Source organism: Suricata suricatta, chromosome 2 (assembly GCF_006229205.1).
Source record: "Suricata suricatta isolate VVHF042 chromosome 2, meerkat_22Aug2017_6uvM2_HiC, whole genome shotgun sequence".
Lineage (NCBI taxonomy): Eukaryota > Metazoa > Chordata > Mammalia > Carnivora > Herpestidae > Suricata > Suricata suricatta.
In genome coordinates, this window is record NC_043701.1 from 21,644,761 (window position 1) to 21,670,033 (window position 25,273).

The window sequence follows — 25,273 nt, forward strand, 5'->3', positions numbered from 1 at the left end:
CTCTGAGGTCCAATATACCTATTCATTTGCAAATTTCAGACAATGATTCTGCGACTTCGACTTCGGAGCCCGACGGGGAAGTCAGTGCCAGGACCAACGGGAAGGGGCGCCCCGGAGAGCAGTCGCCAAGTCCTGTCCAGTTGGTAAACAGCCTGGGAGCCGGGGACTCCAGCCGCTCGACTCTGCAGAGGTGCGCTCCTCAGATTCTTGTTGTCACTGCATTTTACTTTGTACTCACCCGGATGCCAATTTCAGTGATCCAGTCACCTTAGAAACAGACTGGCAGTAGGCAAGTCCCACATTTTCGCCCCTGCCCCCCTATTTTCTCTTGATACAAATGCCATCGCCCAAATCTTTTCACAGCATCTCGGATGCATTCAGATAAGACTGTATTGATAGGAGAGCATGAATTTTCACTCGTTAATTCCATTCTTCTCAGCCTTCCTGCATGCAGGTTTGCTATCAGGACTCAGCTTTGCATCCACTCTTTCAATTCCCACTTTCACCACCCCCTTTTCTGTCTGCTGCAACTTATAATTACCCTCTCTGGGATCAGAAGAAACCCCGAGTGCCATGCACTGTGGTCCGCTCTTACACAGGTGCACAGGAGCTGGAAAGCAGCCCTCGGGGTCCATTTGCAAGCTGCGTGTGACGAGTCCCTCTTACTGTGACGCAACACTTTCTCATAAACATTAGGTGTTGATTATAAGACGGTGCTGATTGTCCGCACAGAGCCCTCCCTTGCACAGGCAAAACAACTGTCATCTAGAAACTAAGTCTGCTAGAGAAAGAATGGCTGTCATCAGTACCGCCGTTATTTTTCTAGAACTACCTTCAGGCAAGAACTCGAAAATTGCATTTACGAGATAGACCAAGACTTCCGTTGAGGATGCAGTGTCGTGTGAAATAGATTTTCTTCTCCTTCAGTTCAACAAAACACGCGCTCTGTGGCATCTAGTTAGAGCATCTGTCAGGTTTAAATGCAGAATTTGATGTGCTGTGCCGGGAGAGGAGCCGTCAAGGCGGACTGGTGTGTGGTCCGGCATACGGGCCTTCAGATTTGCCGGGAAAAGGAGTCCCCTCCTCATTCTAATACACCTGCCAGCTCATGCGTAACCCCAACTCCCCTTATTCCTTTGATTCGGGTTTTTCCTACATATTTCCTATCATTTTAATAGGGCAATCAATCTTAGGACCTTAGAAACAGCTATGAGTAGTGAACTCTCTCATTTCAATCCTAGTTTTTCCTCTATTTCATTATATGAGTGCCGCCAAATCTGAAAGCCTCTTCAACCTCAACACTTGTAACCTATAAACTGGAACTAAGTACAGATAACTACTGAAAACATTAAGGTTCAAGATACGTATTGGATAGGTCACCGTATAAGTAGATGAAACACATTAAAATGTTGTTGTTGGTTTATATTGTGTTTCCTGCCCGATCAACCTTATTTTTTCCCCTTTTGCTCTGCTTTCTTACACTCCTCACAATCCCATCAGATTAACTGTTAACCTCTTTCTTTCTTTGAATGCTGCCCTTATTGCTGGAGGCAGTGTGCGCCCTACAGTCTCTGTCCCCTCTAATGACCTAAAATGCGTTCTCCGAAAGCGAGTATGGGCACATGGCTCCCTTCCTCAGGGTCCAGCGTGATAGAGTAGGAATCCAGGGGGTCATGCATTCAGAGGCAGAACTGAGACCATATCCATTTTCCTTTTTCTTGGACATGCCCTTTGAAAGGACATTGAGCACTCATCTTTCCATTCTGAAGAATGGCATTTGACCTTGAAGCCACTCACCCCTGACTGGTTTCTGCCGACCTACTTTTCACTTGCAGCGTCATCAGTGGTGTTGGGGAACTGGATCTAGACAAAGGGCTGGTAAAGAAAGCAGAGCCCAACACCAAAGACCGACCTTATCCCGACTGCCCCTTCCTGCTACTAGACGTGCGAGACAGAGATTCTTACCAGCAGTGCCACATCGTCGGAGGTAAGAGAGAGAGAGGGCGTTCTCGTGTCTCACTGCCAAGAACAGAGCCCCTTCTTTAGTCCAGGCCAGCCTGAGCCGCATCCCAGGCTCCGCAGTTGCAGAAATGACGTGTTAACCAAATCCATCATGGGAATCTGTAAGTTGGCCCTACCACAATGCTCTGAAAGGGTCTTGGGACATTCTTGGATGGCTCTGGGGACTCTGGGGGCCAGTGCTAAATGTCAGAAACAGTGACATGAAGCTTCGTATTTTGTTCATAGCGTCCTGTTTCTTTTCTCTCGAAACGTATCCAGGCTTGTTGATTTTGAAACTATATTTCTTTGAACTCTTAGACTTTAAATTTTTTTTAATTTTTTTTTAATTTTTAAGAGGAGAGAGCGTGAGCAGGGGAGGGTCAGAGAGAGGGAGATACAGCATCTGATGCAGGCTCCAGGCTCTGAGCTGTCAGCACAGAATCCGACGCAGGGCTCAAGCCCACAAACCGTGAGATCATGACCTGAGCCGAAGTCAGACGCTTAACTGACTGAGCCCCCCGCCCAGGCGCCCCTGAATCCGTTTTTTCTTCTCTCTACAGCTTACAGTTACCCAATTGCAACGCTGTCTAGAACAATGAACCCTTATTCAAATGACATTCTTGAATACGTATCCTTTGTTGCATTTTATGGAGTTGGGTGGTTTGGGGACTTTTAGAGTTGAACTTATCCTGAATCTCACTCCTAGGGAAAAAAAAACCCTCTGTGAAGGACCTTTGATATTAATTAGCTTACTTAGCATATTTTAGAATGTGGGTTCTTAGCTCTTTCCCAGTATCCTGACTGTCCTGGCAGACATTTCCAGGCCATCCTGCCGTGGGCCAAAAAAACATTAGGTTAAAGGCTGTGATCTACTGAAATTTAGGCCTAAGACTTTTTTTTTTTTAATCCCAGAAAACTTTCCCAAGGAAAACTTAAGTAAATTTTTTTCCTTCTGTTTAAAATTTTTCCCTTCTTAAAATTTTACTTTTATTTTTGCTTATAAAAGTTATAACAATAGAAAATAATGTAACCACAGAAAGATCTAAAAAGGAATATTGATAATCACAACTGACCGACTCTGATTACGTTTTTTGCATATTTTATTTCAGATTGCCCTCTATGCGTTCTTTTCTTAACAAAGCAGCAATCATACGGTATCTATAATTTAGTATTTTGACTCTTCCTCTCAACGTAGTGCAGCATCTTTTCCCATGCTAACACAGGCTCTCTGTAAACGCCCTTTGGGCTGTACCACAGGATCTCATCTTCCTATATCCTACACTCTGATTTACTAAACTGTTCCTCTCTAGTGGGCTTTCTGTGGTCCCATTGTCTTACTCTTATAAATAAGGCCGCGGTGGACACATGGGGCACACAGGTTTTTTCTTTTTAACGTTTTTATTTATTTTTGAGAGAGAGAGAGAGAAACAGCGCAAGCAGGGGAGGGTCGGAGAGAGAGGGAGATACAGAATCTGAAGCAGTCTCCAGGCTCTGAACTCGCTGTCAGCACAGAGCCCGATGCGGGGCTCGAACCCAAGAACCCTGAGATCATGACCTGAGCCGAAGCCAGATGCTTAACCGAGTGAGCCGCCCAGGCTCCCCACACACAAGTTTTTTTCTATTTCCACACCTATGGGGCGGAGTTTGTAGTACTTTTCAAGGTTGTGAGGATACAAGAATCAAACGGTATAAAGCAGGAAGCTAGTGCTGCCTTGGACCGTGGTAATATTAGTTTATAAAAGACAAGAATCCCAGCTTGTGTGGTTTCCACGAGAGGAGAAAATCCAGTAACTTCTGGTGTGACAGGATCCTTCGAAGTTCTCTGAACTCAGAAAGGCGAACCTTGACAGGTCTTTGTTCCTTGGGGGTTTCTTTGTAGTCTAAGAGCACTAGCTCAGTGTGGTGGAACCTTGACTCATGTGACTCTTAGAAAAACGCTCACGGCAAGATCATCATTCTGTACGATGAGGACGAGAGGCTGGCCAGCCAGGCGGCCACCACCATGTGCGAGCGGGGGTTTGAAAACCTCTTCATGCTTTCCGGAGGTGAGGGGGCTGTGTGCTGCTGGGGACTGAAAAGCCAAGGTAGTTGGACTTAAAGTCCTTCAATTCCTCTCTTGTCACCCTTTTCCTCTCCATGCTCGGAATTAAGAATTCTGGAGAGAAAGACCACCACGTCGGCTGCAGGGGGTCAGGAGTTCTGTGAAACTTCCGTTAGCTCTATCAACACATGCTGTTGTTGGTTTTTTAATGTTTTATTTATTTTTGAGAGAGAGAGAGAGAGAGAGAGACAGCATGAGCAGGGGAGGGTGAGAGAGAGGGAGACACAGAATCCGAAGCAGGCTCCAGGCTCTGAGCTGTCAGCACAGAGCCGATGCGGGGCTCGAACCCACGAACCGTGAGATCATGACCTGAGCCGAAGTCGGACGCTCAACTGACTGAGCCACCCAGGTGCCCCCATCAGTACATGTTTTTAATTCTTGAAATAATGCTTTTGCTTTAGGGCTCGGAAAGAAAGCCTTGATGCTAGAGACGGGAGCAAAAGGGTTTCTGGTGGAATTCACAGAATTCCACCTAACCACCACCATTTTTCTCGTGTAATTTGCTTCGTGGTGAAGCAGGTTACGATTTCACGTCCTTGTGTTGGCTTAGACTAGAAGACCAAAGACTAGGAGCCGTGCAAGCTACCTTCCAGGTTTTTGCCTTAGCCTCACTGTGTTAACGCTGCTTTTTCTGATGCTCTTCCACACCTAGGTCTAAAAGTCTTAGCTCAGAAATTCCCAGAAGGACTGGTTACAGGTTCCCTGCCAGCGTCTTGCCAGCAGGCCCTTCCTTCTGGCTCTGCCCGGAAACGATCCAGCCCCAAGGTGCCGCCTCCACCAGCTGAGAATAAATGGAGATTTACCCCGGAAGACTTAAAAAAGATAGAATATTACCTGGAAGAGGAGCAGGGTCCTACGGACAATCCTAGTAAGATATTTTGACCTTTAGAGATAACGTGGCGTGTAAAACTTTGAGATTTGCGGGTTTGAGTATCACCTCATCATATGAAAAGCTTGCTCTCTTATATTCAGATGCTTACAATATTTGCAGGGCACGGGGAGTGTGCGGGTAGCGTGTGGGAATGGGTGGGGCCAAGGGGAGGTTGTGGGAAGAATGAGGCATCCGAATATAGACAGAGAAAGGATTTACCACTCAAGTAAGGTGTGTGTTTCAGGCTGAGTTGAGAGGTTAAGCTGAGGCACTTGGATTTCCTCTCCCACGGATTTTGTTTCCTCTGTAGCTTCTGGTCACCTTAAAACCATGTCCAACCTTCCCTTAAGCACTCTACTTTCTCTTGTCTTTCCCCTAATCACTCCTGTACCGTCTCTACCAGGAAGAAATGGAGGCCAGACTAGGTTGGTTGGGATAATGGAGAGGAAGGGGACAAAAAAAGAAAGCTCTCTGGGCTTCCTTTCATCCCTGCCCCTTCCCTACTTACAGGCTGATCTCTAGGATGAAGGTTTTAGCCTAGAGGAGATGCTGAAGAGGGCTGCATTAGCTTGAGAGTGATTGTACCCAAGGACTCCATTAGCTTAAAAGATCCTTGGCAGATTGTCCTGGAGTCATTCTCGCAGCTCTGCTCCCTGCTTGCTTGCCCCCTTCAGGCCGCCTGAGCCAAGCTAACGCCTCCGGAAGAGACTCCAAGGGTTCAGGAGCCCGCAGCAGCCAGAGCCTGCCCGCCGGGGGCCCTAGCGGCCCCCCGAACCCCCGCTCGCTCAGCAGTGGCCACCTGCAAGGCAAACCCTGGAAGTAAAGACTTTGTCTGTCTCAGTCAAATAAATACTTCGTCTCCGTCCGGAACCCCTGAGCAGTTCCCAAGGTGGTCATTGTCAGCAACTGCTGCAGAGGAGAGACGACACCATGTGTGATGGGCCCTCCTTCCTCTCCCTGCGTCCGGCTCCCGCCCTGCATCCAACTCGGAAGGAGTTTTACAAAACCCAGAGGCATGACAGGCTCTAGCATCTTCCCTGTTGTTTACAGAACATTTAAGTTCCTGAAACTGAGTAGGTAAAAAGTGTCTAACTTTGTAGGCTTTTTTTTTTTTTTTTAATAAGGCCCAGCTTGTATCAGTTCATTTCCTGCATGGTTTTTGTAAATTCTTTGGGCACCTCTGGCATGTTCTTCCCAACCACTCGCTGTTCTTGGCCTCATGAAGGTTGTCCAGGTGGGCTTTGCAGCCCCAGAAGCTGTCCCTGGATGGGGAGCGGGAGGGGGGGGATGATTCTTAGCTTTCAGCCAGCCACGGGTGGGCCCCAAGGAGCTGTCTGCTCCGTGCTGATTCGGGGGCTGGCACCTGGAGCATTGTTCAACCCTAAGGTTATTAGAACAACCCTCACACTTCCTGAGTGCTCCCGCCCCACTAGATGTTTTCCTGGAACCAGCGCTGTGATAACGTGTGCCCAGCCACCTTCGCACGGGGTCACCGCCTTCCTCCAGGAGAGCCTCGTCCATTGTCCCGGCCTGTGTGAAGAGCCGTCCAACCCCCCCCTGCCCACCCTGACCCGTCCCTCATTCGCGGTTGGTGTATTGGTTGTAAATTTCCATTCCCCGGCTCGGGCCCATCCGTCTTAGATGGATAGAAATTGTGGCCACTTGAAAACATCAGCCTCAGTTCGGCCACTGCAGGCACACATGGTGAGGACGACTCTGCGGTCCTTTGTCAGAGCCTACAGCCCCTCTAAGCCCCAGCTTAAAAATACAGTATTCGTCTAATTGAGTAATTAGTGCAATTTCCTGCTTACTTTTCATTCTCACGGACTGAGCTGTGATTAGGAGGTTGTGATTATAGATTCTGGTTTGGGCCAGAATTTTGAATCAGCATTAATTGAATTGGTAGATGACTGACATTCATTCCATTTAATTGGGGGAACAAAAGACCTCAGGTAAGGATGAGGAACTCCGAAATCATCAGAAAAGGGGAAAGAGCCTTGTTAATTTTTATGGTCTGTGATCTGTAGCTGTGATAAGGGACCAAGGAATAAATTGTCCTCTTTGTCATGGCAACCAGCTTCTGAAAAGCCAACTGAAAATTGCCTATCCTTAGGTGGTTACTGCTGCCGGGTAAGATTTGTCTTAACGGGACTATTTTCTCGCCACCAAAAAAAAAACCCCAGGAAAAAGAGAACGTACTGCAGTATTTCTAGTGTGGGGGTGGGGGGGTGGGCCGGGCGTAGTTTGTAAGAGACATAAAGGTAATAAATATCTCATAGAGACATATGGAAAAATAACTTTCAGATTCAGCCCAGTTCTGTTTTAGTGTGTTTATTCTTCTCTACTTGATTTCCAAAGTGCAACATATTCCGATACTTTAGAAATCAAACAAACCGGGGACATTGTTCAAATGTCAAGCCGTGCCCAATTTTCCACAAGATTCAAGAATCTTGTATAAAATTCAGCCAACATACACATAGCTTTAATGAGGAGCCTGTCATGTTTCCCCATAAATTTATTGCCTGAGAACTTAGTTCAGCCTTTTGCTAATGCCAGAATGCTCTGGCTTTTTATTTTCTTTACAGCATAGATTTTTTTTAAATGCCAGTTTTTCCACCCTCAACTTTCCCCTAGCATGGACAGGATTTTCAGCCCTTTATGGCACATATACGTTTTCAACGGGGGGGGGGGGTACCGTCTCTCTCCGTAACAAAGTTCTGTTTATGCCGTTTGAAAGTTAACTGGTCAGGAGTTTTGATTTCCCCACTCAATTCTGTTTGGAAAGTGACGGTAGTTTCCCTTTGTTCCTACTCTGCATTCCCATCCCCGACCCCCCTAGCGTTTTAGAACCTACTGTATACATGTGGAAAGTCACAGTAGCCAAACCTATTAGAATCGCTGTGCGTTTAGCTGAGGCGTCTGGCGGTTGAATATATTTACATGTGTTTCTCCATGGTGCTTTACCTGTTGGTAAGGATTCTAAATAACGACCCCTCAACGACCTGTTCTGATTCTGCTTTTTGTGTGTTAAGTGTCACTCGCAGTTTTAACATGCTCCAGTGACTGTTCCAAATGTTCCGCTTTACCGGTTTCTTCATTAGATGAACGGACATGTATTATTTAAGTGATCAGTGACACTTTGTGCAATTATGAATGCTGAAGATTAAAGTGCATAGTTATTAATTTGTTGTTTGCTATTAATATGCTGAGATCTGCCCACTTCTCTCTGACTCTCTGTGGTGATGATCTGGGGGAGCCACGCGAGACGGAGGGGATTTGAAAGCATACCTCCTCTCATTGCAACTCCCAAGAAGGCACATACTCTTTGTGTAGAAAATCAGGAAGTCATTCCAATTAGGGTACTTAGCTCTCTAGGCAGAAGGCCTCATGCTTTGGCAGGGACCCATTGTCCCTTAAGCCCATCACAGCAGGACTTCCTGGTCAGTGTTTCAAGGGTTGACAGGCGGCCCCAACCTGGGAACCTGCGACCCCCCTACATGATGGCGGGTGCTTTATTGATGTGTAACCACTGCTTCACCTGAGCAACGGTGATGGTCGTGCATTAAAGGGGTGTGTATTTAAGGAAGAAAGGAGAGAAGCAAGGGAGCAAGAAAAGGAGGAGGGAGGACTGGAAAGGAAACCTGCATTACTCATTTGAAAACAAACAGAACATCTTGGGCTGTAAATATGTCAGGTTTAATCTATTGAAAGGTATAGAATGATGCAAACGGCTTAAAGTCTTTTTTGTTTTTTTACCTTTAGTAGAAAACCAGAGTCAACACAGTCACATTGGACTCAGCGTAAATCAGAATTGTTAAGAGAACAAACAGTGTTCATTAGTTGCTGAGGGATTTTACCTGTGGTGCTATCAAGGTTATACAAAAATTCTTAAGACTCTAGGCCACTCACCGAGAAAACAGAACAAAACAAAAACCTTCTTTTCCCTAATTCCCTGGTGGAATATCAGTGAAATCAGAATCTGAGGCTAGGAAGAAAGATGTAGGTAATTTTTCTTGTGTTGGTTTTGGGTTCTGTCATGTTACATATTGGTTATAGATTTCATCTTTACGTTATCCGACATTTTGGCGGGGGAGGTAATTAATTTCTGTCCACCTGGATTTGCATTCATAACTCCCCTTCTTGCCCAACTCTGATGATTATCAGTGAGAAACTTTCTTTCCCCGCTGGCAAAATGTTCTCTGTGTCTTTCACATGCGTTTATTTTCTTCACAATTCTTTCAAAGGTATGATTCCCATAATACCTTTCTTTCTTTACAAGAAATCTCAGAAACATAGATTACAATTCATCAATTCAATCATGTGGGCAGGATGATATGCTGATATGCCATTCAATTAATTTTTTTATTAACAAACACGTGTCTTCTGTACAAACAGGAAATATAACACACTGTGATTCCAAAGCATTCAGAATACATTTGGTTATTAATACTTTCCTAAAAGTGTAGTAATTTTTATTGAAATTGTTATCGTGGTATCCTTAAATTGATACATAGGTCAGTTACAGCACAAAGACAGGTAATGGTGGAAATTTGTCAGCACTGAATTCTGACAAAAAACAGGATTCAGTGCCTGATTTTATGTGTGTTTACAAAACAATATTTGTCACCCCGCGATCCCCTCATGGTCTCCCTCTCTGAAGCTGATCCTCTTTTTGTTCGGAATACGGAAGCAAATTCTCTTTGCCAGTGTCACATCTTGAGACACCTGGTAAAAACGTGTGGCAGACAGAAGCCACTTATTAAGTGCTGTTGACGGATAGACTGCATTATTTAAAGGACGCAAATAGGTCTTCTATTCGAAATTATTTTGACTGTAAGCTCCCAGAGGGTGAGAATCACCAATGATATGAAAATGACCCTTAGTCAGCATCCACGAATAAATGAATTGAACCCGTCAAGACTGAAATCTGGGATGCAGTGCCCATGGTGGTGACCGCTCAATGCCGGTCTGCCGTTCTGGAGACCCAGAAAGGTCATTGTCTTTGGTCTCTGTGTATGTCCTGCTTTTGTAGGCGAGGCATTCACGATCCTGAGATTTGTGGATGACCTACTGCAGGGGGCACCCTGGGAGCTGTTGGGGGTGCTGCTCTTACCCTGGCTGTCTGCAGCCGGCCAGGCCTGTTTGCACGGTCCCTTAGGCTCAGCGTAGCCTCCAGAGTTCATCACATACAGGTGCATACCATCCCCATCTGACAGTGGGTCCTTTTTCTTTTTTCTTTCAAAACCTTGAAGCTCATGGGATCATAATCCCAGCAAACGCATGGAGTGCCCACTCTGTGAGGCAGTGTTCCCAGAATTCTACGTGTTCTGACTATTGTCACATCAGTCCCGTGAGATGGGTGCCCCAGCGTCAGGAGAGGAGACTGAGGAATAGGTGCAAATTAAGCAACTCACCTTGAGGCCCTGAGTCACTGAGCCACCAGGAGCCAGCTTGAGAACGGTGGCTTCAGGCCATGTTCTCGCTCGTCCACTCCGCTCTGCTTCTCACTCCGGGTAGACACGGCCACGCGGTCCCTCCGCGATGCCTCCCAATTTCCCCACGCAAACACAACTTTCCTCTGGCTGTTGGCCTCCCTTCCCTCTTGGTCACCAGAGATTCCCTCCCCCAAAAGTTGTTTCCCCCCCCCCCCCCCCCCACACACCGTCCACACAAAAGGAGACAGGAATTCAGAGACGGCACATCTGCTCCTGGAATATGTGTCTCCATACATCCACTGTCTGCATCGAGTGACCGATCTTGAGGAGAGGTGCTGTCCTGAGATTTGTTTTGTTCCTGAATGAACACTAAGGAGGTCTCACTTAAGGAACGGGACTTAAAAACTTTTAACCAGACCGTTGGAAAAGAAGTCGGCTGTTTTCGTAACTTGAACTATTCATGTAATAAACCAACCTGGTAGGACTTCGTGTCTGATCTTCTCTTTCTTTTGTGGGGATGTCTCAGATTTGGGTGGAGACACAGGGTGCATGAATTCGCTCATGGCCACAGGCCGGGGCCTCCCGGGAGGCTGCCTGGTAAGCCTCTGCCTCAGTCCTCCCTGGGGTGCTTTTTACACCGCACTCTTCTGAAACTGCAGCAGAATCCCACTGCCATGGGTAAGCAAGAGACTTTCAATTTTCTTCCTTGTGGTTGGCAATAAACACTTGGCAGTCTCAGTCTCTGGGGCTGTTAGATGATGCTCGCAATTTGAGTTGCCAAATTAATGCAGATCTTGAAAGCTCTGGGGAAAATTCATTACCCGTTGACGGTTTTTCAGATTTGACGGGCACTCGTGCCTTTTTTCTGAGTTCTTCGTGTGGCCAATCCGAACGCTATGGCTGGTCATATCAGTTTCCTGTAAGTAGCATCTGGGTCCGAGTATGTTCGCAGAAGGATGGTTCTGTCCTTAGAGTCCTTAGAGCAAGAGTCCTTCTGCAGCCTCAAGCCCCCCGACCCCCACTTGCCCTTCCAAAACACTTGCGGAGATGATGAATGGCCCTGCACTGGATGAAGGACCAGTGAGGTCATATCTGGATTGTATTCAGTGACATTTCTATTTTAACTTCAAGCCAAACCCAGGAAGCTCCACATGCACATCTGAGTGTTAATTCAAGAGAGCACTCGAAGAATTCTCATGGACCTCCAATGGCTCCCCCAGGCCACACTGAGAACCATATATAAGGGTCTCAGAAAAAAGTCAGATGAGTTCTTTGAAAAATAAAGATTTTTGAAAAGCCCTGGAGAATAGGCATTAGTGTGATCAATTCCCTGGATTGCTACAGGAACTAAATGTGAGCAAAAAGGACTCCTGGGGATTTTCATCTGAGCTATGGCAGAGCGCTTGAGGGAACAGCTCCCAACTGGGGGCGGGAGAAAACCCTGCCATTGGTGGAAGCGCAGCTGCTCCCAGCTCTACCGGCGGTGCAAGTGTCTCCAATGATAGGATACTTCTGTCTGGGCAAGGTGGTGAAGTAGGCTGCGGAGCAGAAGAAATGAGTGTAGGCAGATTATAAAAAAGAATCTGGGCCCAAATTAAGATGACCACGTAGATGCTTAATGTTGACATTAAATTGGTTTTAGATGACTTTATCCACAGGTTATTTGGTGCGTTTGAACTAGTTTGGGTTTTTTTCCTGATTATAGAAGTTTACTGCAAGAAATCCAAAAAGGTATAAAGAGGAAAACCATCATCACTATTCATGGCAACCTCAATTATCATTGAAGAGTATATCTTTCCAGGGATAGTGTGTGTGTGTATGTGTGTGTGTGTGTGTGTGTGTGTGTGTGTGTGTGTGTGTGTTTCAAAAATGAAACTCATACAAAAGATATTTTGTAGCTACTTTCTTAAAGCAACTGTATAAATCACAATAAAATCCACGCACTTTAAGCATACAATTCAGTGATGTTCAGCAAATTCACAGAGTTGTGCAACCATTACCACAACCCTATTTTTTAACCTCTCCATCGTGTAACTGGCTTCTTTCCCTTAGTATTGTGTGACCCATTTCCCGACATCTACACGGACTGCAATGGCTTCCCAAGACTCCATTGTTTAAACATGTCATGTGGGTATCAATACTGGTTTCTATTTAGGCTCTTTTCCTTTGTATTAATTTTTTATTATTACAGCCTTGTACATGCACGCATCTGAATTTGTCTGAATATTTTTATGAAATAAATTTCTCCAAGTGGACTTTCGGGGTTAAAGCAACAATACACGTGAAATTTTGATTTATATTGTACCCCACCTTCTGCCCCCAGGAAGGTGGACATCTATCTTCACACCAGTAGGATATGACAGGTCTTATTTCTTCATACCCTTGATAGCACTGAGTTGTCAGTCTTTTATTCTTTGTCAATCTGATGGAAGAAAAATGATTTATTTGCTTTTCTTTAATGTACAAAAAAATCACTCAGAGGATCAGTATCTCTCATATGTGTATTGGCTTTTTGTGTTGCTTCTTTTGGGAATTGTTTATTTTTCTTTTGAAGTGTTAGTCCTTTTTTTCTTTAACCCCTTTTACTTATAAGAACTCTTTTCCCTTCAAGGTTATTAAAACTTTTTCATAGATGCTGCAATATTTTCTAAAAGAATTATTTCTCTTTTAGCTTCATGCTTTTATTTAGAAATAAATTTTTTACCCACAAATTTGTAAACTGTGTATCTGTAAACAAAATGTAAACCTCCTCCTATACTTGAAAATATGAAAAATAAAGTATTAACAATTTCCCTATCTCCATTTAACAAGTATATTAAGTGCCGGCTCCGTGCCATTGCATTTGGCAAACCAGTAGGGATTATGTGTTGAGCAAACCAGTGCACTCTCTCCCCTCAATGGAATTTTCTGGTGCTTCATTCCTTGCCTTATCAAGTTTCCTAAGACTTCTTGCTTAGAGCCTCACTTTCTAAACTACAACTCGGGGAATTCAAAATAACTCATGAGCCTACACTATACAGTTTATAAAACTCATAAGTTCATTCCTTAGTAAGAGTAGAGAACATTCACACAAAACAGAGTTATTGGGCATCTGTACATCAGCTATTACTGGTGGCTTTGGAGACTGAATGCTAAAGTGGTGCCTGCTACAAGAAAGCACAATTATCTTAAACAATTCTATCTTTGAAGTCTAAAAAATCCAATTTTGTAGATTTACTGTCCTTGCTAACTTAGTATTTTTGGGGGGCCTCTCCATCTTTATTAAGCAAAAAACAAGATTGGCTTTCTCGTTGCCCAAACCCACTAAAATGGGTTTCAGCTTATCTACACAGGTTGAATGGAAATGTTTCCCAAAAGGTAACTTGAAGGAAGTGTTATAAAATCTTTAGATCATTTTTCTGTAAAGACTAAAACACCATTTTACCTTGCCTCATAAACTTACATGGGTATAAGTTTATGTATGATATATAAATATCCATTCTGCCTCATACATTTTGCTTTTCAGAATATTTGGTAGCAAAAAAAAAGGCATTTTACCTACAAGCCATTTTCTGTGGAAAAGACAAGACTTTTAAGATCTTAGAACTGGATGCACTGTGACACCTCAAATGGCTGTTGCAGGACAAGGTGGCCATCTTCACCCCCAGCTTCCGTCTTTGGGGAGCTACCAATCCACCCTCCCCCGCTCCCCAGTGACTTCCGTGGGAGTCACCCCCTGCTCCACGTTCACATCAGAAGAGATTTGGAAAGGGGCGCCTGGGTGGCTCAGTCGGTTAAGCCTCCGACTTTGGCTCAGGTCAGAGCTCACGTTCGTGGGTTTGAGCCCCGCGTCAGGCTCTGTGCTGACAGCTAGCTCAGGGCCTGGAGCCTGCTTTCGGTTCTGTGTCTCCTTCTCTCTCTGCCCCTCCCCCTCTCATGCTCTGTCTCTCTCTGTATCAAAAATAAATAAACATTTAAAAAAAAGATTTGGAAGGACAGAAATTAGATTCTTGCTGTGAACAAAGTTGAGATGCCCTAGGTATTGTGGCACTAGGCACTAAGGGTGATATCCTTGCCGGCAGAATCACCCTGCCACAGGAGGAAACCCACTGAGTTTTAGCACCTCTGGAGAGCATCAAGAAGGAGGGTCTTATGGCTGAGAAATTTTGCAAATGATAACGAGTAGCTGTGGGTGAACTAGAAAAGGAAGCAGAGACCCGAAGGATGCTAGAAAGGAGGTGATGTATGAAAATAAAGCCACTTCCGTCCCTAAAAGCGAAGTCTTCATGATGTACTACCTTTAATAAAAGGTTCTGGGATTGGTGTTTGTTCTTTATCTTCAGTAAAATTATTTCCTCCTAAAACCTAATTGTTTTCCTCCGATTTAATTCAGGAGCAGGAGACCGGATCTTGCTTTTCAGAAATGGGCTTTGCCTGGCTGCGATGTCTATTTGGGACAGCAGTGGCCACCAGGATTATGCTATTTCATACTCAAGAGTTATTGCCTTTGTAGACAAACGGATCCAACTGGCAATACTCTTGCACGAGCTGAATTCCTGACCACTGCAGGGCGCCAGGCATTTGGTTAGCAGCTGTGGCTGCTGCTTGCTACTGAGTTATGAACGAATCACCCCACTGATGAGCTAAGCTCAGGGTGGTCTAATTAAAACAGACACCACTTGGATACAACTTCAGAGGACCTCGGAATGCAGGGGAATGCAGGGGTCATCTAGTCCCGCCACCCACGCGTTTCCAGCGAGGCCTGCAGGAACTAAATCACTTCTGCCCTAGCTTGCAAAGGCAGACGTGCCACGTCCATTCCCACATGTAGGCCCCAAGATTCCTTTCCACGTACACTCAAATTTTATTTGGTTGCGTGGGTGGGGCCAGAGAGGAGGAAGAAGAGTGTCAAAGGGCCAGTTCAGTAGGGGTGGTTCAGGGTGTGCTCCATGATGGTCCGAAGCGCCAGCCACGTCTCCTGGGCCGTGGGGATGATCTGGGAGGCCGGCAGCAGGAAGCCATAGCGCCCGGTGTCCCGGAGCTCGAAGGTGAAGGAGTACTTGATGCCCTGGCTATAAGTCCAGTCAATGGTGCTCCCACTGGCTTGGTCTGGGGCAGGAGCAGAGGCCAGAAAGCAAAGGTCAATCACTTAGAAACACTGCTATGGGCTGGGCCAGTGGTCCTAACCCGGGAGGCTCATGCAGGGTTGACTGGAGGCGGCCTCTACTAAGTGCGCGCAGTTGACCGAGCAGCCTGGATTCCTCCCAAGGAAGTTCCCCAAGGGGTCTCAGCTCAAGAGGCCCAGAGAGGAGGACCAGCAATGGATCTCCTGTCACAGGGAAATGCAAGAAAGTTCTTGCAATTGCAAAAGCCCCACTGAAAACCATCTCCCTCCAACACTGCTTTGGTCAAACCTCCAAATATACCAGAGTTACCCACTTGAGTAACCAGGATCTGTCCCCTGGGGCTCTGGTCTGCAGGAGAGAGTGCAGAAGGCCAGAGGCAAAGTAGAGGCCCCTTGTCTGTCTTTTGGGAGGAAACTTTGCCCAGATTTGCAAGTAACAGTGGGTAACGAAGTGGCTTTTGAATTGGGTAGGGGTGTGGAAGGTGGGCTGCATGCCCAAATTTAACCTGACATTGATTGAAGCAAAAACCTCCGATGTGGTTTGAAACCATTTCCAAACGTGGCCTGAGGTCCAAAAGCAAGGCCAGCCCTAGGTAAGACTGTGGCCCACTCACCTACCAAGCCCTGGGCGCTTGGGGCCGGAGGTTCGTGAGGGGTGTCCTCTGACTCAGTGCCTCTGTCTCTCGCCAGCCAGCAAACCTGCTGCATTCCTCAGGGCCCGGCAGGATCTGCCCCCACCGCACCTGTCCCCAACAACCCCCATGTGCTCTCATCTGCAGCTCCTGCTATCCCCCCAACACGCCAGTCCAGATCACATGGCAGGACCTTTGTTCTAGAAGGTTCCTCTGCCTGGAAGGCTCTTCCCCAGATAGATAGCCTCATGGCTCCCTTCCTCATCTCCAACACTGGCCCGCATTTTACCATCTCAATGAGGCCCACCCTTCCACCCATCCATGCCAACACCCATGCCCAATATTCCTGATTCCCCTCACCATGTTCTAGTTTTTTTCTCCCTAGCATTCATCACCTGACGCACTGTATCGTTTACTCATTCATGTTTGTTGTCACTCTCCCTGACTGGGACATACATTTCCTCATCTTTGCTTATTTCCAACTACGTCCCAAGCCCAGAAAACAAGGCCTGGTACCGAGCAGGTGCTCAGTAAACATTTGCTGACTGAAGTCCATTTTGACGTAACCATGCTCCTCGCTGGGGAAAGACAGGATGTATTCTCTAGTGGGAAGGCACTGGAGGAAGAGTATTTTTCTAAGTGGAATTTCTTGGCGATCTACAAAGGCCAGCAGCACCCTCTATTCCCCTCCGGAAGCTGGACTTAACCCAAGACAAGGAGACAAAAGTTCTCAGAGGGACCAATGAAGGCAGAGTTCATTTAGGAAAGGGCCCCACTGCCCCCCAAGGCACGACTGAGGGCTGTTGTCCTCCCCCATTCTCCCAGATCTAGGCTCCCTTGTCTGCTTCCTCCAGGAGGGCACCGCGCCAGGCGGGAAAAAACAGCTGAGTTTCCTCCCAGTGTCACCCCAGAGACCATGCACCCACTTACAAATTGTTTTGATGATGCTGCCATACTTGAACTTGGTCCCATACAGAGAGGCCAGGGCTGTCACAGCAGACTTGGCCAGCTGATCCTGGAGAAAATGCCAAGTGATACCACCTGTTGATGGCCAGCAACAGCAGGGCTAGGGAAGCCCAGCTTCTTGCTGGGAAGAAGCCCAGGGCAGAGCAGGAGCTCAGCGGCCCCACGATCCTCTAACCCCCCAGGATGTCTGGCTGGCGCTTAAGTCGCTGTCCTTTGATCACATCGCGGCTCCAGATCGAACTTGGTGGTACAAGTTCAAAGCCTAGCCCTGCCTCTTGCTCTGTCATGGAACAGAAGTGACTTGGCCACACCGTACCTCAGTTTCCCAGACACAAAGTGAGACTAGTCTGCTTTGCTGGTTTTCCCAAGCCACCAGGTGTCCGTGGGAGAAAGGGGTGCCAGGCTCAGCCCGGCAAGCAGGGAGGGGTCAGCGCATACCAGCTCATCCTGGTCGGGGGCTGGATCTGCTTTGTAGCCATAGGGATACAGGAGGAGCTGGGAGTAGCTGTGGATGGAGATGAAGGCCTTGATGTTCCCGTGGCTCTTCACAAAGTCCACGATGGACTTGACCTCCACTTCGGAATTTGCAAACTTGCCATGGTAAGTTTCCGTGCAGGGGTTGTTGCTGGCTCCTGCCACTATGGGAGGAGAGGGGTGGAGGGTAGCTGGCGTTCCTTACAGCTGAGCCGTGTGGCTCCCACACCTTCGAGTTCTTTGCGTGGAAATAGGGGTGGAATGCAGAAGGGCTCACCCCCACCCTGGAATGAAGGCCAAGGCCTTTTATAACCTGGGGGTCCTGCCTCCCTCCCCAGCCAGGTGGAGGCAGGGCTGCCGGACACACTCAGAGAGGGAAGGCGGGCTCCCCAAGCCAGAGCCATTCTTGCAGTGAAGGGACCACAGAGAGAAGGAGCTGAAGTTACTCTAGAAAACCCCTACATAGGTCTCAGACCTTAGTTCCAATGAGGGGAAGTTTGTTTCTACAGACAAGACACACGGAAATATAGAGCGCCTCCTCCCTCACAGGGAGCCTCAGCGGAGAGGCTGACACCCCCCACCAACTCTGCCCTCCCTGCTGGGGCAGGAAAGGGGCAGGGCAACAGGACAAGGGTAAGAAGCCATCTGGGTTTCCCATCCCTGCCCCCAGATCACACTGGGCCTTACTCCCAAAGCCAGCATCCCAGTTCCGGTTGGGGTCCACCCCAACACAGGAGGACCCCGGCGTGAGGGATCGGGTCTTGCGCCACATGCGATTCTGAGGAAAGAAATGGACACCTGTCTGTCACTCTGCTGGGCTGGGGGCCAGAGCCCCCAGAGAGCAGACTGGGCCGACACCAAGGGCTCTGATCTGGAGCATCGGTGTGGGTCAGAAGCCACGTTCAACTGGGAGTCAGGAAGGTCTGCAAAGGGGGCTCTTGGTTGAAGGAGAACAGAGGCAACAGTGGACGGCACTTGGCCAGAGGTTGGGAATCAAGAAGGCCTGAGGTCCCCCTCCCCCTGTACCTGCCATAAAAGTAAAATAAAGCTAGAAAATAAGGTCCAGGGCAGTGGGTCCGGGGGATTTTGTCCCCGCATCCCCCAGACATTTGATTCTCTCAATGCAGGGCTTGGAACTGGCATCTACTGAGTATCAGGTCAGGATGCCACTAAACACCCCCCACACAAAGACTCACCTGCCCCAAATGTCAAGAAGGCCAAGGACAAGAACCCTGGCCTAGAAGAACAGGTCGACTTGCCCCTCCCTGGACTTCTAGGGGTTGAGATTAGGGGAGAGCAGCTTGCGGGGCTCAGAGGCCAGAAGCCCACCGTGTTTTCCCCAAGAACGAGAGGAAAGCTGTACCTTGGTGTGGGTAAAGGCAAAACCATCAGGGTTAGTGACAATCTCCAGGAAGATGTCCATGGAATCGAGAACGGCAGTGAGAGTGAGGTCCTGGCCGTAGTCTTGTGTGATCTGGCAGGGAGTTGGGGGGCACACGGGCAGGTGGGTCAGGCCAGGCATCTGCCATGCTAAAGCAGCCACCTGCGCCTTCTGCATCTGGATGGGGAGGGGAGGCCCAGGCTCCCGTGGGCCTTGAACACCAGCCCACCAGGCGAGAACCCTCCTTACCTCCCTGGGCTTACCTTTTTCGCAAACCAGATGCCGCTGGCCTGGGTAACCCACTCCCGGGAATGGATGCCCGTGTCGATCCAGATGGCCGGACGGTTGTTTCCCCCGGTGCTGAACTGAACAAGAAAAGCAAGGAGATCCAGCCAGTGTCCTGTCTCGCCTCCTTGCAGGAGAGCACACCCCAGGCCAGGGGCCACCTGCTCCCTGGGTATCTCAGGTTAAGGCTTTATTTGTGGAGCCATCATTCAGGTGAGGGGTGGCGGTGGGGTCTGCACAGGAATCCTGCAGAACTTGGCCTCCAGCCTTCACGTTGGCCTTGGGGCAAATATGACTCAGCCAGAACTCTGGGCCCTCCCCTTTTCTGCTGCCCCTACACAGTTCTCTGCGGGGGGCTGCAAATAAAATATTTGATCTGGACGACCCTGACTCTCGGATTCTTTCCACAATGTGACACTTGATTGAAAACACCTGGGCCACTTCAAAGTTTAACAATTATGTGTGTACTGGTATATGCTTATGGCTAGACCAGCACAGAAATTCTGACCTCCCCAAATGTCAGCATGGGGAATTCATACAGCAGAGCATTCTCGGTGACTCCGGGGCTCACCCATGGGACCCCACCCACAGATGTGGGTGCCCAAGCGCATTCACACACAGGTGCCCATTACCTTCAACACATAGATGGGACGACCTTCGTAGGTGTTGCCGATCTGGAGCTTGCTGACAAGCTGTGGGTGCTCGGCCACCAGCATATCCATGAAGCCATGGATCTGAGAAGGGAGAGGAGGGGAGGCTGCCTGTATTGGCTGCCAGATACCTGGGGTGCTTCCCTTGGCAGCCTCTTCAGCCAGCCTGCCACAAGCCCTGCAGTGTAGGGGGGCCGCAGCCCAGACCAGCCGGGCCCCCCAGACAACGAACAGGTGCTTGCACACCCAGGTGGGCCGCATTCTGCCAGCCTCCTGCAGAGCTCAGTGCCTGTGCGGAGTGGCCCCAGGGGTCCCTCACCTCCTCCAGGGTGTGGTAGGTGGCATAGTTAAAGGTGTCGGTGGAGCGGGTCCGGGCCTGGAAGGCGAACATCTGCTCCTGCTCTGCGTCCAGCAATGACTGCACATCCTCAATCATGATCGTGTACTCGAGGCCGTGGGTCTCCAGGAAGGCTTTGACAGCCTGGATGCTGGGAAAGGGCACTCGGACGTCGATGGGAGAGCCAGGCTGGGCAGGGCCCCGCCAGAAGTCCAGCTGGGGAGGACGAGAGTGGGCACTGTCACAGTGGGTTGGGCAAGGGCCAGCCAGGAGGCGTGCTGGCACCAGAGTGTCCCGTACAGCTGGGGCTGGGGCATGGGTGTCAGGGGCAGGGGACAAAGGGGAGACCGTGGGCCCTGGACAGTGTCCGCTGTGGTCAGGGAAATGGTCCAGGAAGCGTCATGGAGGAGCCTCAAGACAGCCAGCAAAGAGAAGTGCTAGAAAGAAGGCCCTCCCTTTGCTCAGATGGGCAAGGGCAGCCAGATTCTGGAACTAGGAGGTTAAATCATTTCCTAACAGGATCAGCCCCGTGGGTCCCTTCTGGATGGTTGAGGAGAGCAGGCCCAGGACCCAGGTGGCCCCCGGGGATGTTGGGGGCCTGGGGTGGGCCCAGCTGGCTTGAGCGGACCCCTGGGGCCTCCTGGAGGACTCCTCACTTCATCTGACCTGCAGGTGCTCCAGATCCTCGAGCTCCTTCACCTTCTGTACTTGGGCTTCATCGTCTGCAGAGATTCGGAGCACCTGGTGCCTGGGCAGAGAGAGAGGGGAGACCGGGGGCCTGAGCAACCCTGACTGGGCAGCTACACTCCCCAGGTGGGAGGAGGATGGCATCAAGGGGCTTGGAAGCCCCAGAGCCTCCGGGCCGAGCAGGGGGAAGCCTGAGGGCTCTTAGCAATGGGAGGCCCAGGCTCCTTGGAGTTATCCCATCCCGGTTTAGACTCTATTTCTCTCTAGGGGGCACCTGGGTGGCTCAGTCAGTTAAGCGTCTGACTTCAGCTCAATTCGTGGGTTCAGGCCCAGCATTGGGCTCTGTGCTGACAGCTCAGAGCCTGGAGCCTGCTTTGGATTCTGTGTCTCCCTCTCTCTCTGCCCCTCCCCAACTCATGCTCTGTCTCTGTCTCTCAAAAATAAACAGACTCTATTTCTCTTTCTCGAAAGCCGGCCTCCCCCCACCTCCTCTCCTGAAAACTCCTCCTTCAAGGTCAGATTTCTCGGGGCTCAGGAAGCTGGCCGGAGGGACCAGCCCCCTTCGCAGCCCCAGTCGCTGGTCAGTCTGGCTCCCAGGGTGTGCTCTTCTGCTACTCTCCGGAGTCATCTCGGGCGTCGGTCTCCTCCAGATGCTGGCTGGGGGCTGAGTGCTCCCCTTTCCTGTCTGAGCACCCCTTCTCTCCATACTCTTACCCCACAAAGGTCTCTTTGCCAAGGACAGCCCCTAGCAGCACACTCCAAATCAGCAGCCCCCTCATGCTGGCGCCCGTTGGGAACATCAACTGAGGCCGAGAGAAGGCCCTGGGGCCTTTTAAACTCTCCCAGGTCTCCCTGGTCCTTCTGACTGGGCCCAAGGGTTGTTCCCCTCCCTCCGCCTTACACCTGGGCCCCGTCCCACGGGGAGGGAGGACGAGAGTCCTGAGCTCTGATACCTTCTCACCCTCCCTGATAAAGTGGCAGGGAACAGGGCAGCTGGGGAGATAAGCCAGGCCTCCAGCCCTTGGCCATGAAGTGCCAGCCTGAGCCTGAGGGTCAGCCAGGGTGCCCGAGGCCTCCAGCTGGGAGCCTGCTCGCTCACAGCTGCGGGCATCTGCACCGGGACCCATTTGCTGACCAGGAGTGGGGGAGCCAGAACTCCAGGGCGGCCAGAGCAGCTGGAGCGTCATGTGGGGCATTCCCTTCTCCCACGCCCCAGAGGGTCAGCTTTTCTGTTCCTGTTCCAGCTCCTGTGCCCGCTGGCTCCTCACCACACCAGCCTGTCCAGGGATGCCCCTCCCCTGCGCAAGGCACATGCCCCTGTGGGCTACAGCCCCCCAAAGGGCACTTCCTAGCCCCTCTCCCCCCGCCCCCCACCCTCGGTGGCCTTGTGGGAGTCCAGCCCCAGCAGCAGCAGCTGTGGCAGGAGCTCGACTCTCACCAGGGTTTCCCTCCACCCCTGCCACCACGGGGCTCAGGATCGGGGCTGCCCTCGATGGCAACTGTAACCAGATGTCATCTGAATAGAAAGTGTGGTGGTGGGAAGTGGGGCCGGACCCCTGTTGGGACTGCACAGTGTACAGGAGAAACTGGAACTCACTAAGGGGAATTCACTGGGGCTCTAGATGCTGATCTCATTGTAGAAACATCTAACACAAACCCGCCCTAATCCACAGGGGCCCCCAGCGGGTACCCAGCACCATCTGGGGGCCCTGTTCTGTGTCAGAGCCTCAGGCTTGGACACTGACAACAGCCAAGGAGTCCTTTTCTGGTTTCCATCTGTTCCCTCCACCTCCCTATCCCACCCCCTACCTGGCCTCCCCTCCTATAGCTGGGGCAGAGTGACCCCACTGGATTTGCCCCCCACTCTCTCCTGAGCCTAGCTCTGAGAAGACAGCACAACTCTGATTCCATCCGCACAGACGCTGCACCTTCCTGAAGACTGTCCCTCTCCACTCCAGCAGCCGTGCCTGACCTCCGGGCCCCAGAGAAGACTGTCTTTCTCCCCGGAGCTTCCTGTGGCTTCTTTTTAAAGTAGCTACCCCTTCTCCGAATGTTCACCCCTCGTCTTGTTCGTTCTTCTGGCCCAGGTACCGTGCTCCGCTCTGGGATGATGCCCAAGTCGCTCTGGTCCCTGATCGCAGGAAGTTCATGGTCTAGTGGGAACAACAGAAGTAACCAACTCACTGGTGTTCTCTCGGGTCCTCCAAGAAGCTGTCACCAAGACAGGACTGGCCATGCAGGAGATTCATGGGGGGACGTACCCAGGAAGGATCAGGAAGAGGGAAGAGAAGACAGGAGAACCTTCAAACCAAGCTGTGGGTCTGTCCCCTGGGAAAACAGAAGGGGAAGGACAGGAGAGGAGGAGGGGGTGAAGGGAGGAGATAAGAGGGGGATTCTATGCTCAGACAGGAGCATAGAATCTTTGAGGGAGCACTGCAGGTCAGGAACAGGGGCCCTAGTGCTGTGTTGTGCCCAGTCACCAACTGGAAACAGCTTATGGGAAGTGTGGCCTCATCACAACCTGGTGGTGGGGCCCTCGGTCGATTCAGCTCCCCACTGACCTGTCCCTGATCTCAGAGAGCCCACGGTCTAGTGTGAAATATAGAACCAACCAACATGTTGGTTCTCCAAGAGATCTTACAAGAAGCTGTCCCCAAGACCCGAGTAGATGAGCAAAAAGTCTCACTGGCCTGCTTTCCTCACTGCAGGAGCCCCAAGTGGTGCGTTTCCTCTGACGGGCATGAGAAGTACCAGCAAGGCTATGGACTCTGCACTATTGGCCCGCACAGGAGGGTCCATGGAAGACTTTCCCAAGAAGGTGACATTTGACCTGGGTCTGAATGACAGGATTTTGCTAGGGTGTTCATTACAGTATTCAGTGCTTAAACACAAACTCACATTTACACCTGTTTAATGTATGTCTCTCAGTGAGACTAGAAGTTTCCTCCGACCAGGAACAGTCTCCTAGCCTTGCCTCATCTTCTCCCTCAGCTCTTAGGACCCTGTAGCATTCTCAAGCTTCCAAATCTGGCCCCTAGCAGGAAAAAAAAGGTTTTGTAGAGCCTTTCTTCAATTTGCATTATGAAAACAATATCTCTTTTTGTATTTCTAAATCTAAAGCTGTCCTATAATTTGTTTCATGCACACTACACATATTGATGGGGAGTTTGCGGGGGGGGTTGTTGGTTAATTCTTGGGCCTTCTGTGAATTCCTTCTAGAAAAGACAAACCCATTGCAGAAAAGAGGAGGGGTGGGGGAAGGGCATACCCTGCCAAGCCGGCCTCTTGAAGCCTCCAGCCAGCAAGCTAAGGTGTCCAAGAGTCATGTAATCTCTTTTCTTGCAAGGTTGGAAAAGATTAATTCAACGCTGCGAGCTAAAATTAGGGCCAGCTCTGGCAGGAAGCCGAAAACACAATGGGAGAGGACTTTGGGTCTCAGGTGGAGGCTAGCCCTAATTCCTTGGGCCCCTCCAAAGCACCCCAGGAAGCTGAAAATTGCCTCTTGGTAAAGACCAGTTTGCTAGAACGAAACTTGGGGCAGAGGACCACAGGCTGCCCTTCTCCAGGGGCTTGCTTCACATTGGTCCAAAGATGGGCAAAGAGGAAGGCCAGTAAGCAGAAAGCTGGGGGTAGAAGCAGAGGCCAAGGGAGACCTATTAGCATGAGAAAGAAGCCACCAGCCAGGCATGCAGATTCGTGGACAGGTCACAAGGCTGAGGCCTGAATGCTAACGAACCGAGGAGGGACAGCTGTGGCCACAAGGAGCAGAGTCCAGTGTCCCTCCCTTCTTCCTCACCGAACAAATCTAGTTCCTTGGATGCAGGTATCACCCCATTCCCAGCTCAGGGGTCAATGTTAAGATTGATTTAAGACAATGGAGGAAGAGGGGCACCTGGGTGGCTCAGTGGGTTAGGCATCCAACCTCATCCCAGGTCTTGAACTCACAGTTGGCGGGTTTGGGCCCCCCATCAGGCTCTGTGCTGACAGCTCTGTGCTGATGGCTTGGAGCCTGGAGCCTGCTTTGGATTCTGTCTCTGTCTCTCTCTACCCCTGTCCTGCTCGCTCGTGTGCGCTCGCTCTCTCTCTCTCTCTCTCTCTCTCTCTCTCTCTCTCGTGCTTTCTCTCTCTCTCTCAGGCTCTCTCTCTCTCTCTCTCAAAAATAAATAAACGTTAAAGAAAAGAAAGGCAATTGAGGAATCCCATTGTCTTTTTCAAGTGATTGGTTTGAGGGTAAGCATGTGACCCCGTTGGGCCAACAAAAGGTAAAGAAAAGCCAGTAAGGAAGCTTCTAGAAATATTTCTCCTCTCTCGAGAAGGAATCACCTTTCTCTGGATATTAACAAGTCTGT

General features: G+C 49.6%; 2 protein-coding genes across 2 annotated transcripts in view; one reads left to right on the forward strand and one right to left on the reverse strand.

Moving 5' to 3' along the window:
- CEP41 (centrosomal protein 41) overlaps positions 1-6,759 on the forward strand; it is a 46,708-nt gene extending 39,949 nt beyond the window's left edge. Inside the window, exons 6-11 of the mRNA XM_029923419.1 lie at positions 40-190; positions 1,836-1,987; positions 2,562-2,629; positions 3,932-4,046; positions 4,755-4,970; positions 5,648-6,759. Of these exons, the coding sequence (XP_029779279.1) occupies positions 40-190; positions 1,836-1,987; positions 2,562-2,629; positions 3,932-4,046; positions 4,755-4,970; positions 5,648-5,796 (851 nt within the window). The 3' untranslated portion in view covers positions 5,797-6,759. The remainder of the gene's footprint in view (positions 1-39; positions 191-1,835; positions 1,988-2,561; positions 2,630-3,931; positions 4,047-4,754; positions 4,971-5,647) is intronic.
- Positions 6,760-15,227: 8,468 nt separating this feature from the next.
- Positions 15,228-21,743, reverse strand: CPA1 (carboxypeptidase A1). The gene is made up of 10 exons (XM_029923431.1): positions 21,639-21,743; positions 20,904-20,985; positions 20,220-20,453; positions 19,883-19,984; positions 19,229-19,330; positions 18,948-19,058; positions 18,272-18,362; positions 17,549-17,748; positions 17,075-17,159; positions 15,228-15,496 (listed from the first exon to the last, which is right to left on the reverse strand). The coding sequence occupies exons 1-10, from the start codon at positions 21,722-21,724 to the stop codon at positions 15,309-15,311; spliced, it is 1,281 nt and encodes a 426-aa protein (XP_029779291.1). The 5' UTR covers positions 21,725-21,743; the 3' UTR covers positions 15,228-15,308.
- Between the last annotated feature and the right edge of the window lie 3,530 nt (positions 21,744-25,273).